The sequence below is a fragment of the Silurus aristotelis genome (assembly GCF_946808225.1).
Source record: "Silurus aristotelis genome assembly, chromosome: 21".
In the NCBI taxonomy this organism is placed as follows: Eukaryota; Metazoa; Chordata; class Actinopteri; order Siluriformes; family Siluridae; genus Silurus; species Silurus aristotelis.
This window is the reverse complement of record NC_139594.1, coordinates 18,012,082-18,032,238: the sequence shown is the minus strand read 5'-3', so window position 1 is coordinate 18,032,238 and position 20,157 is coordinate 18,012,082. Positions and strand designations below refer to the sequence as shown.

The following is a 20,157-nucleotide window of genomic DNA, read 5'->3' as shown; positions in this document are numbered from 1 at the left end:
ATAAAGGAGTGGCTCTGCAGGTGGTGACCACAGACCACTTCTCAGTTCCTATACGGGATGGCACATCAATGCGAGCTGTGGCAAGAAGGTTTGCTGTGTCTTGTCAGTGTAGTGTCCAGAGCATGCAGGCGCTACCAGGAGAGAGGCCAGTACATCAGGAGACGTAACCCAGCAGCAGAACCACTACCTCCGCCTTTGTACAGGGAGCAACAGAAGGTGCACTGCCAGAGCCCTGCAAAATTACCTCCAGCAGGCCACAAATGTGCATGTCTCTTCTCAAATGGTCATCTCCATAAGGGTGGGATGAGGGCCTGATGTCCACAGGTGGGGGTTGTGCTTACAGCCCAACACCGTGCAGGATGTTTGGCATTTGCCAGAGAACACCAAGATTGGCAAATTCGCCACTGGTACCCTGCACTCTTCACAGATGAAAGAACGTTCTGCTGCCTGCAAAATCCTCCAGCATGACCGGTTTGGCAGTGGGTCAGTAATGGTGTGGGGTGGCATTTCTTTGGAGGGCCGCACAGCCCTCCATGTGCTCACCAGAGGTAGCCTGACTGCCATTAGGTACCGAGATGAGATCCTCAGACCCCTTGTGAGACCATATGCCGGTGTGGTTGGCCCTGGGTTCCTCCTAATGCAAGACAATGCTAGACCTCATGTGGCTGGAGTGTGTCAGCAGTTCCTGGAAGACGAAGGCATTGATGCTATGGACTGGTCCGCTCGTTCCCCAGACCTGAATCCAACTGAGCACAACTGGGACATCATGTCTCGCTCCATCCACCAAAGAGACCTCATCAGGAGCATGCCCAGGTGTTGTAGGGAGGTCATACAGGCACATGGAGGCCACACACACTACTGAGACTTGTTTTAAGGACATTACATCAAAGTTGGATCAGCCTGTAGTGTGTTTTTCCCCTTCAATTTTGAGTGTGACTCCAAATGCAGACCTCCATGGGTTAATTAATTTTGATTTTCATTTATAATTTTTGTGATAGTCGAATGTGCTAACAACAAAAATGTAAAGAACAAAGTATTTAATAATAATATTTTATTCATTTAGATCTAGGATGTGTTGTTTAAGTGTCCCCTTTGTTTTTTTGAGCAGTGTATATTTGTAAGTTGGTCAGAGGTTGTTCATTGTGGTTAAATGTTCACTCAAACTTTTTCCTGCCTAAATAAATGTGTAAATGATTTAATGTCCTGAAAACACCTTCTTTTGGGGCAATTTTATACCAACATTTAAAAAAAAGTGGACTGTCATCCTGAAGAGTTTTTACCTTTATTGTGTTTTTTTTTATAAAAGCAGTGTTGCAATTACTCTATGACTTTAATGCTCTATGGACAAAAGTATTGAGACACCTGACCTGTCCAGTTAAACCATAGGCACACAGTTGTCTCTTACTTGAGCTAGGAGACCCAAACCTGTTCCAGCACGACAAAGCCAGCTCCATGAAGATCTGCTTCATCTGGGTGGGATCTCCTGCTACAGAGCTCCTGAACATCTTTGGGATGAATTGTAAAGCAGACTGTGCCCCAGACCTCCTCATCTCACCTACATCATATTGATCCAAACAGCATTTGTGACTTATTTACACTACATTTGTATTTTCCCCTTAGCGATTTATTTAACTCAATTAAATTCATTTCTATTTGTATAGCGCTTTAAACATGATCTCAAAGCGGCTTCACACAGATAATGTGGTAATCAACACCTTCATATTTATTATTGTCCTTTATTTGTCACGTCACGTTAAAAAAAAAAGACTTCTATTTTGACAATTCAAAAGGACGTGAAACCGCTTCCAATACACGTGCGTGTGTGTGTGTGTGTGTGTGTGTGTGTGTGTGTGAGAGAGTGTGCGCGCGCGTGTGTTATAATGCCTGGGAGACACATGACACACTGCAGGGAATATGTACCGCTGTAAGAGCAGCTGTGTTGATGTTGAGCTGTAGATCTGTATGAATCCGGAGTGATGGCAGGAGCTGAGTGTTTCCTCTACTTCGCTTTTGGGAGTAATTTACTGAAAGAGAGATTACAGCTGCAAAATCCATCAGCGACCTTCTACTGCGTCGGGAGACTCGAGGTAATCACTGTATTACACTATATAATCTTTAATATACTATACTAATCTACACTATACAAATCTACACTATACTATACCAATCTACACTATACCAATCTACACTATACCAATCTACACTATACCAATATACACTATACCAATCTACACTATACTATACCAATCTACACTATACCAATCTATACTATACTATACCAATCTACACTATACCAATCTATACTATACTATACCAATCTACACTATACCAATCTACACTATACTATACCAATCTACACTATACCAATCTACACTATACCAATCTACACTATACTATACCAATCTACACTATACCAATCTATACTATACTATACCAATCTACACTATACCAATCTACACTATACTATACCAATCTACACTATACCAATCTACACTATACCAATCTACACTATACTATACCAATCTACACTATACCAATCTACACTATACCAATCTACACTATACTATACCAATCTACACTATACCAATCTACACTATACCAATCTATACTATACTATACCAATCTACACTATACCAATCTATACTATACTATACCAATCTACACTATACCAATCTACACTATACTATACCAATATACACTATACCTATACTATACTATACCAATCTATACTATACCAATTTACACTATACCAATATACACTATACCAATCTACACTATACTATACCAATCTACACTATACCAATCTACACTATACTATACCAATCTACACTATACCAATCTACACTATACCAATCTATACTATACTATACCAATCTACACTATACTATACCAATCTACACTATACCAATCTACACTATACCAATCTACACTATACTATACCAATCTACACTATACCAATCTACACTATACCAATCTACACTATACTATACCAATCTACACTATACCAATCTACACTATACCAATCTACACTATACTATACCAATCTACACTATACCAATCTATACTATACTATACCAATCTACACTATACCAATCTACACTATACTATACCAATCTACACTATACCAATATACACTATACCTATACTATACTATACCAATCTATACTATACCAATCTACACTATACCAATATACACTATACCAATCTACACTATACTATACCAATCTACACTATACCAATCTACACTATACTATACCAATCTACACTATACCAATCTACACTATACCAATCTACACTATACCAATATACACTATACCAATCTATACTATACTATACCAATCTACACTATACCAATCTACACTATACTATACCAATCTACACTATACCAATCTACACTATACCAATCTACACTATACCAATCTACACTATACCAATATACACTATACCAATCTACACTATACTATACCAATCTACACTATACCAATCTATACTATACTATACCAATCTACACTATACCAATCTATACTATACTATACCAATCTACACTATACCAATATACACTATACTATACCAATCTACACTATACCAATATACACTATACCAATCTACACTACACCAATCTATACTATACTATACCAATCTACACTATACCAATCTATACTATACTATACCAATCTACACTATACCAATCTACACTATACTATACCAATCTACACTATACCAATCTATACTATACTATACCAATCTACACTATACCAATCTATACTATACTATACTATACCAATCTACACTATACCAATCTACACTATACTATACCAATCTACACTATACCAATATACACTATACCAATCTACACTATACTATACCAATCTACACTATACCAATCTATACTATACTATACCAATCTACACTATACCAATCTACACTATACTATACCAATCTACACTATACCAATCTACACTATACCAATCTACACTATACTATACCAATCTACACTATACCAATCTACACTATACCAATCTACACTATACTATACCAATCTACACTATACCAATCTACACTATACCAATCTATACTATACTATACCAATCTACACTATACCAATCTATACTATACTATACCAATCTACACTATACCAATCTACACTATACTATACCAATCTACACTATACCAATATACACTATACCTATACTATACTATACCAATCTATACTATACCAATCTACACTATACCAATATACACTATACCAATCTACACTATACTATACCAATCTACACTATACCAATCTACACTATACTATACCAATCTACACTATACCAATCTACACTATACTATACCAATCTACACTATACCAATCTACACTATACCAATCTATACTATACTATACCAATCTACACTATACCAATCTATACTATACTATACTAATCTACACTATACTAATCTATACTATACTATACCAATCTACACTATACCAATCTATACTATACTATACTAATTTACACTATACTAATCTATACTATACTATACCAATCTACACTATACCAATCTACACTATACTATACCAATCTACACTATACCAATCTACACTATACTATACCAATCTACACTATACCAATCTACACTATACTATACCAATCTACACTATACCAATATACACTATACTATACCAATCTACACTATACCAATCTATACTATACTATACTAATCTACACTATACTAATCTATACTATACTATACCAATCTACACTATACCAATCTATACTATACTATACTAATTTACACTATACTAATCTATACTATACTATACCAATCTACACTATACCAATCTATACTATACTATACCAATCTACACTATACCAATCTACACTATACTATACCAATCTACACTATACCAATCTACACTATACTATACCAATCTACACTATACCAATCTACACTATACTATACCAATCTACACTATACCAATATACACTATACCAATCTACACTATACTATACCAATCTACACTATACCACTATACACTATACCAATCTATACTATACTATACCAATCTACACTATACCAATCTATACTATACTATACTAATCTACACTATACTAATCTATACTATACTATACCAATCTACACTATACCAATCTACACTATACCAATCTACACTATACCAATCTATACTATACTATACTAATCTACACTATACTAATCTATACTATACTATACCAATCTACACTATACTATACCAATCTACACTATACCACTATACACTATACCAATCTACACTATACCACTATACACTATACCAATCTATACTATACTATACTAATCTACACTATACTAATCTATACTATACTATACCAATCTACACTATACCAATCTACACTATACTATACCAATCTACACTATACCACTATACACTATACCAATCTATACTATACTATACCAATCTACACTATACCAATCTATACTATACTAATCTACACTATACTAATCTATACTATACTATACCAATCTACACTATACCAATATACACTATACCAATCTACACTATACTATACCAATCTACACTATACCAATCTACACTATACCAATCTACACTATACTATATCAATCTACACTATACCAATCTACACTATACTATACCAATCTACACTATACCAATCTACACTATACCAATCTATACTATACTATACCAATCTACACTATACCAATCTATACTATACTATACTAATCTACACTATACTAATCTATACTATACTATACCAATCTACACTATACCAATCTATACTATACTATACTAATTTACACTATACTAATCTATACTATACTATACCAATCTACACTATACCAATATACACTATACCAATCTACACTATACTATACCAATCTACACTATACCAATATACACTATACCAATCTACACTATACTATACCAATCTACACTATACCACTATACACTATACCAATCTATACTATACTATACCAATCTACACTATACCAATCTATACTATACTATACTAATCTACACTATACTAATCTATACTATACTATACCAATCTACACTATACCAATATACACTATACCAATATACACTATACCAATCTATACTATACTAATCTACACTATACTAATCTATACTATACTATACCAATCTACACTATACCAATCTACACTATACTATACCAATCTACACTATACCACTATACACTATACCAATCTACACTATACTATACCAATCTACACTATACCACTATACACTATACCAATCTATACTATACTATACTAATCTACACTATACTAATCTATACTATACTATACCAATCTACACTATACCAATCTACACTATACTATACCAATCTACACTATACCACTATACACTATACCAATCTATACTATACTATACTAATCTACACTATACTAATCTATACTATACTATACCAATCTACACTATACCAATCTACACTATACCAATCTATACTATACTATACTAATTTACACTATACTAATCTATACTATACTATACTAATCTACACTATACCAATCTACACTATACCAATCTACACTATACCAATCTATACTATACTATACTAATCTACACTATACTAATCTATACTATACTATACCAATCTACACTATACCAATCTACACTATACTATACCAATCTACACTATACCACTATACACTATACCAATCTACACTATACTATACCAATCTACACTATACCACTATACACTATACCAATCTATACTATACTATACTAATCTACACTATACTAATCTATACTATACTATACCAATCTACACTATACCAATCTACACTATACTATACCAATCTACACTATACCACTATACACTATACCAATCTATACTATACTATACCAATCTACACTATACCAATCTATACTATACTATACTAATCTACACTATACTAATCTATACTATACTATACGAATCTACACTCTACCAATCTACACTATACCAATCTACACTATACTATACCAATCTACACTATACCAATCTACACTATACCAATCTACACTATACTATATCAATCTACACTATACCAATCTACACTATACTATACCAATCTACACTATACCAATCTACACTATACCAATCTATACTATACTATACCAATCTACACTATACCAATCTATACTATACTATACTAATCTACACTATACTAATCTATACTATACTATACCAATCTACACTATACCAATCTATACTATACTATACTAATTTACACTATACTAATCTATACTATACTATACCAATCTACACTATACCAATATACACTATACCAATCTACACTATACTATACCAATCTACACTATACCAATATACACTATACCAATCTACACTATACTATACCAATCTACACTATACCACTATACACTATACCAATCTATACTATACTATACCAATCTACACTATACCAATCTATACTATACTATTCTAATCTACACTATACTAATCTATACTATACTATACCAATCTACACTATACCAATATACACTATACCAATCTACACTATACCAATCTATACTATACTAATCTACACTATACTAATCTATACTATACTATACCAATCTACACTATACCAATCTACACTATACTATACCAATCTACACTATACCACTATACACTATACCAATCTACACTATACTATACCAATCTACACTATACCACTATACACTATACCAATCTATACTATACTATACTAATCTACACTATACTAATCTATACTATACTATACCAATCTACACTATACCAATCTACACTATACTATACCAATCTACACTATACCACTATACACTATACCAATCTATACTATACTATACCAATCTACACTATACCAATCTATACTATACTATACTATACTAATCTACACTATACTAATCTATACTATACTATACCAATCTACACTATACCAATATACACTATACCAATCTACACTATACCAATCTACACTATACCAATATACACTATACCAATCTACACTATACCAATATACACTATACCAATCTACACTATACCAATCTATACTATACTATACTAATCTACACTATACTAATCTATACTATACCAATCTACACTATACCAATATACACTATACCAATCTACACTATACCAATCTATACTATACTATACCAATCTACACTATACCAATCTATACTAAACTATACTAATCTACACTATACTAATCTATACTATACTATACCAATCTACACTATACCAATCTATACTATACCAATCTATACTATACCATACCAATCTACACTATACCAATCTATACTATACTATACTAATCTACACTATACTAATCTATACTATACTATACCAATCTACACTATACCAATCTATACTATACTATACTATACTAATCTACACTATACTAATCTACACTATACCAATCTATACTATACTATACTAATCTACACTATACCAATCTACACTATACTAATCTACACTATACCAATCTATACTATACTATACCAATCTATACAATACCAATCTACACTATACCAATCTACACTATACCAATGTATACTATACCAATCTACACTATACCAATCTATACTATACCAATCTATACTATACTATACCAATCTACACTATATTATACTAATCTACACTATACCAATCTATACTATACTAATCTACACTATACCAATCTACACTATATTATACTAATCTACACTATACCAATCTATACTATACTATACCAATCTACACTATACCAATCTATACTATACTTTACCAATCTATACTATACTAATCTACACTATACCAATCTATACCATACTATACCAATCTACACTATACCAATCTATACTATAATATGCCAATCTACACTATACTAATCTATACTATACTATACCAATCTACACTATACCAATCTACACTATACCAATCTACACTATACCAATCTATACTATACTATACCAATCTACAATACCAATCTACACTATACTATACCAATCTACACGATACCAATATACACTATACCAATCTACACTATACCAATCTATACTATACTATACCAATCTATACAATACCAATCTACATTATACCAATCTACACTATACCAATCTACACTATACCAATCTACACTCTACCAATCTACACTCTACCAATCTACACTATACCTATACTATACTATACCAATCTATACTATAGTAATCTACACTAAACCAATCTACACTATACCAATCTATACTATACTATACCACTCTACACTATACCAACACTATACTATACCAATTTATACTATACTAATCTACACTATACCAATCTATACTATACCTATACTATACTATGCCAATCTATACTATACTAATCTACACTAAACCAATCTACACTATACCAATCTATACAATACTATACCAATCTACACTATACCAATCTATACTATACTATACCAATCTACACTATACCAATCTATACTATACTATACCAATCTACACTATACCAATCTATACTATACTATACCAATCTACACTTTACCAATCTACACTATACTATACCAATCTACACTATACCAATCTATACTATACTATACGAATCTACACTATACCAATCTATACTATACTATACTATACCAATCTACACTATACCAATCTACACTATACTATACCAATCTACACTATACCTATACTATACTATACCATTCTATACTATACTAATCTACACTGTACCAATCTATACTATACTAATCTACACTATACCAATCTATACTATACTATACCACTCTACACTATACCAATACTATACTATACTATACCAATTTATACTATACTAATCTACACTATACCAATCTATACTATACCTATACTATACTATACCAATCTATACTAATCTACACTAAACCAATCTACACTATACCAATCTATACTATACTATACCCCTCTACACTATACCAATACTATACTATACTATACCAATTGATACTATACTAATCTACACTATACCAATCTATACTATACCTATACTATACTATACCAATCTATACTATACTAATCTACACTAAACCAATCTACACTATACCAATCTATACTATACTATACTAATCTACACTATACCAATCTATACTATACTATACCAATCTACACTATACCAATCTATACTATACTATACTATACCAATCTACACTATACCAATCTATACTATACTATACGAATCTACACTATACCAATCTATACTATACTATACCAATCTACACTATACCAATCTATACTATACTATACGAATCTACACTATACCAATCTATGCTATACTATACCAATCTAAACTATACCAATCTACACTATACCTATACTATTCTATACCAATCTATACTATACTAATCTACACTGTACCAATCTATACTATACTAATCTACACTATACCAATCTATACTATACTATACCACTCTACACTATATCAATACTATACTATACTATACCAATTTATACTATACTAATCTACACTATACCAATCTATACTATACCTATACTATATTATACCAATCTATACTATACTAATCTACACTAAACCAATCTACACTATACCAATCTACACTATACTATACCAATCTACACTATACCAATCTATACTATACTATACGAATCTACACTATACCAATCTACACTATACCAATCTACACTAAACTATACCAATCTACACTATACTATACTATACTATACCAATCTATACTATACCAATCTATACTATACTATACGAATCTACACTCTACCAATCTACACTATACCAATCTACACTATACTATACCAATCTATACTATATTATACGAATCTACACTCTACCAATCTACACTATACCTATACTATACTATACCAATCTATACTATACTAATCTACACTATACCAATCTATACTATACTATACCAATCTACACTATACCAATCTATACTATACTATATCAATCTACACTATACCAATCTATACTATACTATACGAATCTACACTCTACCAATCTACACTATACCTATACTATACTATACTATACCAATCTATACTATACTAATCTACACTATACCAATCTATACTATACTATACCAATCTACACTATACCAATCTATACTATACTATACCAATCTACACTATACCAATCTATACTATACTATACCAATCTACACTATACCAATCTATACTATACTATACTAATTTACACTATACTAATCTATACTATACTATACCAATCTACACTATACCAATATACACTATACCAATCTACACTATACTATACCAATCTACACTATACCAATATACACTATACCAATCTACACTATACTATACCAATCTACACTATACCACTATACACTATACCAATCTATACTATACTATACCAATCTACACTATACCAATCTATACTATACTATTCTAATCTACACTATACTAATCTATACTATACTATACCAATCTACACTATACCAATATACACTATACCAATCTACACTATACCAATCTATACTATACTAATCTACACTATACTAATCTATACTATACTATACCAATCTACACTATACCAATCTACACTATACTATACCAATCTACACTATACCACTATACACTATACCAATCTACACTATACTATACCAATCTACACTATACCACTATACACTATACCAATCTATACTATACTATACTAATCTACACTATACTAATCTATACTATACTATACCAATCTACACTATACCAATCTACACTATACTATACCAATCTACACTATACCACTATACACTATACCAATCTATACTATACTATACCAATCTACACTATACCAATCTATACTATACTATACTATACTAATCTACACTATACTAATCTATACTATACTATACCAATCTACACTATACCAATATACACTATACCAATCTACACTATACCAATCTACACTATACCAATATACACTATACCAATCTACACTATACCAATATACACTATACCAATCTACACTATACCAATCTATACTATACTATACTAATCTACACTATACTAATCTATACTATACCAATCTACACTATACCAATATACACTATACCAATCTACACTATACCAATCTATACTATACTATACCAATCTACACTATACCAATCTATACTAAACTATACTAATCTACACTATACTAATCTATACTATACTATACCAATCTACACTATACCAATCTATACTATACCAATCTATACTATACCATACCAATCTACACTATACCAATCTATACTATACTATACTAATCTACACTATACTAATCTATACTATACTATACCAATCTACACTATACCAATCTATACTATACTATACTATACTAATCTACACTATACTAATCTACACTATACCAATCTATACTATACTATACTAATCTACACTATACCAATCTACACTATACTAATCTACACTATACCAATCTATACTATACTATACCAATCTATACAATACCAATCTACACTATACCAATCTACACTATACCAATGTATACTATACCAATCTACACTATACCAATCTATACTATACCAATCTATACTATACTATACCAATCTACACTATATTATACTAATCTACACTATACCAATCTATACTATACTAATCTACACTATACCAATCTACACTATATTATACTAATCTACACTATACCAATCTATACTATACTATACCAATCTACACTATACCAATCTATACTATACTTTACCAATCTATACTATACTAATCTACACTATACCAATCTATACCATACTATACCAATCTACACTATACCAATCTATACTATAATATGCCAATCTACACTATACTAATCTATACTATACTATACCAATCTACACTATACCAATCTACACTATACCAATCTACACTATACCAATCTATACTATACTATACCAATCTACAATACCAATCTACACTATACTATACCAATCTACACGATACCAATATACACTATACCAATCTACACTATACCAATCTATACTATACAATACCAATCTACATTATACCAATCTACACTATACCAATCTACACTATACCAATCTACACTCTACCAATCTACACTCTACCAATCTACACTATACCTATACTATACTATACCAATCTATACTATAGTAATCTACACTAAACCAATCTACACTATACCAATCTATACTATACTATACCACTCTACACTATACCAACACTATACTATACCAATTTATACTATACTAATCTACACTATACCAATCTATACTATACCTATACTATACTATGCCAATCTATACTATACTAATCTACACTAAACCAATCTACACTATACCAATCTATACAATACTATACCAATCTACACTATACCAATCTATACTATACTATACCAATCTACACTATACCAATCTATACTATACTATACCAATCTACACTATACCAATCTATACTATACTATACCAATCTACACTTTACCAATCTACACTATACTATACCAATCTACACTATACCAATCTATACTATACTATACGAATCTACACTATACCAATCTATACTATACTATACTATACTATACCAATCTACACTATACCAATCTACACTATACTATACCAATCTACACTATACCTATACTATACTATACCATTCTATACTATACTAATCTACACTGTACCAATCTATACTATACTAATCTACACTATACCAATCTATACTATACTATACCACTCTACACTATACCAATACTATACTATACTATACCAATTTATACTATACTAATCTACACTATACCAATCTATACTATACCTATACTATACTATACCAATCTATACTAATCTACACTAAACCAATCTACACTATACCAATCTATACTATACTATACCCCTCTACACTATACCAATACTATACTATACTATACCAATTGATACTATACTAATCTACACTATACCAATCTATACTATACCTATACTATACTATACCAATCTATACTATACTAATCTACACTAAACCAATCTACACTATACCAATCTATACTATACTATACGAATCTACACTATACCAATCTATACTATACTATACCAATCTACACTATACCAATCTATACTATACTATACTATACCAATCTACACTATACCAATCTATACTATACTATACGAATCTACACTATACCAATCTATACTATACTATACCAATCTACACTATACCAATCTATACTATACTATACGAATCTACACTATACCAATCTATGCTATACTATACCAATCTAAACTATACCAATCTACACTATACCTATACTATTCTATACCAATCTATACTATACTAATCTACACTGTACCAATCTATACTATACTAATCTACACTATACCAATCTATACTATACTATACCACTCTACACTATATCAATACTATACTATACTATACTATACCAATTTATACTATACTAATCTACACTATACCAATCTATACTATACCTATACTATATTATACCAATCTATACTATACTAATCTACACTAAACCAATCTACACTATACCAATCTACACTATACTATACCAATCTACACTATACCAATCTATACTATACTATACGAATCTACACTATACCAATCTACACTATACCAATCTACACTAAACTATACCAATCTACACTATACTATACTATACTATACCAATCTATACTATACCAATCTATACTATACTATACGAATCTACACTCTACCAATCTACACTATACCAATCTACACTATACTATACCAATCTATACTATATTATACGAATCTACACTCTACCAATCTACACTATACCTATACTATACTATACCAATCTATACTATACTAATCTACACTATACCAATCTATACTATACTATACCAATCTACACTATACCAATCTATACTATACTATATCAATCTACACTATACCAATCTATACTATACTATACGAATCTACACTCTACCAATCTACACTATACCTATACTATACTATACCAATCTATACTATACTAATCTACACTATACCAATCTATACTATACTATACCAATCTACACTATACCAATCTATACTATACTATACCAATCTACACTATACCAATCTATACTATACTATACGAATCTACACTATACCAATCTATACTATACTATACCAATCTACACTATACCAATCTATACTATACTATACCAATCTACACTATACCAATCTATGCTATACTATACCAATCTAAACTATACCAATGTACACTATACCTATACTATACCAATCTATACTATACTAATCTACACTGTACCAATCTATACTATACTTATCTACACTATACCAATCTATACTATACTATACCACTCTACACAATATCAATACTATACTATACTATACCAATTTATACTATACTAATCTACACTATACCAATCTATACTATACCTATACTATATTATACCAATCTATACTATACTAATCTACACTAAACCAATCTACACTATACCAATCTACACTATACTATACCAATCTACACTATACCAATCTATACTATACTATACGAATCTACACTATACCAATCTACACTATACCAATCTACACTACACTATACCAATCTACACTATACTATACTATACTATACTATACCAATCTATACTATACCAATCTATACTATACTATACGAATCTACACTCTACCAATCTACACTATACCAATCTACACTATACTATACCAATCTACACTATACCAATCTATACTATATTATACGAATCTACACTCTACCAATCTACACTCTACCAATCTACACTATACCTATACTTTACTATACCAATCTATACTATACTAATCTACACTATACCAATCTATACTATACTATACCAATCTACACTATACCAATCTATACTATACTATACCAATCTACACTATACCAATCTATACTATACTATACGAATCTACACTATACCAATCTATACTATACTATACCAATCTACACTATACCAATCTATACTATACTATACCAATCTACACTATACCAATCTATGCTATACTATACCAATCTAAACTATACCAATGTACACTATACCTATACTATACCAATCTATACTATACTAATCTACACTGTACCAATCTATACTATACTTATCTACACTATACCAATCTATACTATACTATACCACTCTACACTATATCAATACTATACTATACTATACCAATTTATACTATACTAATCTACACTATACCAATCTATACTATACCTATACTATATTATACCAATCTATACTATACTAATCTACACTAAACCAATCTACACTATACCAATCTACACTATACTATACCAATCTACACTATACCAATCTATACTATACTATACGAATCTACACTATACCAATCTACACTATACCAATCTACACTACACTATACCAATCTACACTATACTATACTATACTATACTATACCAATCTATACTATACCAATCTATACTATACTATACGAATCTACACTCTACCAATCTACACTATACCAATCTACACTATACCAAACTACACTACACTATACCAATCTACACTATACTATACTATACTATACTATACCAATCTATACTATACCAATCTATACTATACTATACGAATCTACACTATACCAATCTACACTATACTATACCAATCTACACTATACCAATCTATACTATATTATACGAATCTACACTCTACCAATCTACACTCTACCAATCTACACTATACCTATACTTTACTATACCAATCTATACTATACTAATCTACACTATACCAATCTATACTATACTATACTATTGTCAGGAATCCACCTGCCACGCCCCCTTCAGTGGCTGTCATTGCCCCCGCGTGCTTCCAAGCTCGCAGCGCAAATCATGCACAGCTGAAGCGCGTTACTCACTCACTCCCGGCTCCCATATAAACCGCTCACCCACCCACATTCACTGTCCGTTATTGCACGTTCATGTGGTATGTTTCGTCGCGTAAACGTAATCCCGCCACGTACCTGTTGTAACCGGACTCCTTTTTCTGTTCGGGACTTAGTGGGCCGCGCTTCCGCAGCGCACCATCCGATATTCCCTGCGAACGCAGGTATTTTGTGTTGGCTCTGCCTTTTCTCTGTATCTGTAAATAAACCTCTGTTTTGCTGCTACGTCGGCTTCCGCCTCCCTTCCACGCATAACTATCCAAATCTATACTATACTATACTAAGATACACTATCCAACTCTATACTATACTATACTAATCTACACTATACCAATCTACCCTATACTATTCTTTACTAATCTACACTATACTAATGTATACTATACCAATCAACACAATGCTGTACTAGACTACACTAATCTACACTACTATAGCAATCTATATTATACTAATTTACACTAAACTATACCAATCTACACTATACTGCACTATTCTAAATTAATCTACACTATACTAATGTATACTATACCAATCAACACAATGCTGTGCTATACTACACTATACTATACCAATCTACACTATACTGTACTGTACTATACCAATCTATACTATTCTAATCTACACTATACTATAATAATTTAATTCACTGGAAGTTCCACACACAACAGTCTCTATAGTTTGCACAGTATGGTAAAACACTCCCTTTTCGACACTTTTCAATCTTTTCGTGACAGCACTGTACTATACAGCCTGTATCCTGTCACAAACATTTAATTCAATAAAACCTTATCTTCTCAGGGTTTTGTGCTACGGTTTGGTCTATGGGGAGAAAACATAGTCAGCAGGTGGAACGGTGGAGTGGCCACGATTGAGGAATGTCCAGATGAGGATGTCTGGGGTGTAGTGTGGAGAATGGCAACTGAGGACATCACATCTTTAGATAAGTATGACAAGCTGCTCCAGTTTACACAGTTTTATATCATGCAGGCAAAAAAAGGCAATTTGTTGTTTTCTGTTAGTAATTTTTGTGACATCTGATTGGTTTTCACATTGTTCGTGATTTAACATGCGGTCGTGGATGCTCTTGTCAAACAAGCCCACTGTTCTCATGTTCCTTAATGGTTGCTTGACCATTTTTTTGCAAATAAATTACCCGTTTTAAAGACTTACTGCACTGATTCCTTGCTAAATCTATTAATTTCCGTTTGGTTTTTATTAAACCAGACAGGAAAGTGTAGACAAGGGTGTCTACAGCCCCATGGAGGTGACTGTGCAAACAGAAACCGGGCCGCTTCTCTGTAGAACATATAAGATGAACAACTTCAGACCCTGTTTTCCATCACCACAATACAAAGAGGTAATTTTTTACATCTGTTTTTTTTTATTTTTTATATCATTATCAGAGCTGCCCAAAAACAGAAATAAAAGTACGCAAAGCATGTGTATTGTATGTGTAGTGTCTAAAATGAACAGTTTGTTAAAAAAAATTAATTAATTAATTAATGCATTGTGTCTATTAATGATAGACTACATAAATGCACTCATGTAATAAAGTAAACATCAAAGCAGTTGCTTTTAGTTTGGCTTTGTAATGATTCAAACGGTCTCCTGCACCTTCTAATAGCTCTAGCTAATGTTTTCTCACGTCACTGCCTCTGGCTTAATGAGATATAAAAAAAAAAAAAAAAAATACAAATTCAAACAATAAATTAAGTATTGGCACCCACCATTGACCTAGACAACTTAGAGCATTCTAATGTAAACTAACCCATAATACAGTGCCGTGTAATGCAAATCATGTCTATTAGTCACTGGTTTCGAACCCACAACCTCCAGACAGCTGTCTGCGTTTAGGTCCATGTTAGCAACCATACCATGCTGTACCACTCTGCCCAGTGATACATAATTATAAATCTGATTGCAGTGTAAAAATCTCGCTCTCTGTCCAACTGCAGGTAGTGTGTTTAGGAGCCCAACAGAATGGATTACCTGAAGATTACATAAAGAAGCTCCAGGCTGTGGAGACCAACAACTACACCGGACCTTCAATATTAGATGATATTAAAAAGCATAAGCACTGAGTGTGTGGTGGGAGGAAGGAAACGAAAACGAAAGCTCCCAGCACTAAGAATTTTACTTGATGCAAATTAATTTTCTATAAACTTCATTGGTTTACGCTATGGATCGTTTATAATTAGACAACTTGAATAAACCTTGTTCACAGTTGCTTGAAAACGCCATCTGTCTTTCTGACATGTATGTATGTTCGTCTGTGTATCTGTCTATATAGATGAGATGATGATTATGATGGGACCTTTATTTTTTTTGCACAACCTTTAGGGGCAATTGCAGCAAACAAGCGATTTCTGTAGCTCTGTCCACAGGTAATCTGACCCACACTTTATGAGCTCCATCTGTCTCAGGCTTGGAGGCTGCCTTCCCCAGTTTCAGCTCTTTCTATAGGTACTGGATAGGATTTAGATCTAATTAGAGCTAATTGAAGGCCACTTTATTATAGTCCAAAGCTTTGGTCTTAGTGGTTCCTTTTGGAGGACCTAGTAGCTCTGACTGACCGAATGGCTTAAAAATCTTGAGATTTCATTGGGTCCTGCACAGATTCCAGACTCCGCTTTGCCAGATGCAGCAAAAACATAATAGAGAATCCTCCACGCTTTACAGTAGCTTTCATCTGTGTTTCTTAGAAAGCTTCATTTCTGGTTCTGGAAACGTACTGCTGATGTGCCACACCATAAAAAGCTCCAGTTTTGTCTCCTCTGTCTAAAGGGCATCGTCCAAAAAAGCAGGTTTGTTAATATGCATTTAAGAACATTTTGAAGAAGGGAAATCATTTGAAACCTTGATGGAACCAAGTTATTTCTGGTTGGGGAAACAGAGAAATCCAAAAGGCAAAAACTTTTGTACTTTTACTCAACTGAAACTTTAAATGGACACTTACTGGAGTTATATTTTACAAAGTACATCTCTATTTTAATTAAGTACATGGGTTGTGTGCTTCATCCACTTCTGGCCTGAACCAAGGCTCATACCAGAGACGTGTAACCCACAAAGCAATGAACGCTGTTAAGACTTTTATTTTTGGTGGTCTTTCATTAGAGAGGGAAATTATTCTTTAAAAAAAGATACAGTTACAGAAGCATCATCTTAGCCATGAGTGAGACCTTGCATACTCTCAGAGAGGAACTGGCTACAACAATATGCTGGTTTTATGTGTTTGTGTGTTTGAAATGAGGGGTTTGTTTTTCATTTTACACCACCTGCTATTGGATATAACACAAAATCTGTAAAGACCTGGACGC

The 20,157-nt window shown here is 32.1% G+C and overlaps 1 protein-coding gene across 1 annotated transcript; it reads left to right on the top strand.

Moving 5' to 3' along the window:
* Window positions 1–1,814: 1,814 nt before the first annotated feature.
* Window positions 1,815–19,075, top strand: ggcta (gamma-glutamylcyclotransferase a). The gene is made up of 4 exons (XM_083523852.1): window positions 1,815–2,087; window positions 17,639–17,784; window positions 18,065–18,197; window positions 18,796–19,075. The coding sequence occupies exons 1-4, from the start codon at window positions 1,977–1,979 to the stop codon at window positions 18,919–18,921; spliced, it is 516 nt and encodes a 171-aa protein (XP_083379978.1). The 5' UTR covers window positions 1,815–1,976; the 3' UTR covers window positions 18,922–19,075.
* Window positions 19,076–20,157: the final 1,082 nt, after the last annotated feature.

Excerpts from the sequence above, each read along its gene's own strand:
- ggcta (XM_083523852.1), top strand. The coding sequence starts at position 1,977 with ATGGCAGGAGCTGAGTGTTTCCTCTACTTCGCTTTTGGGAGTAATTTA. Across the intron at positions 2,088-17,638 it reads ACTGCGTCGGGAGACTCGAG|GGTTTTGTGCTACGGTTTGG; the intron begins GTAATCACTGTA and ends TTATCTTCTCAG. Across the intron at positions 18,198-18,795 it reads CATCACCACAATACAAAGAG|GTAGTGTGTTTAGGAGCCCA; the intron begins GTAATTTTTTAC and ends GTCCAACTGCAG.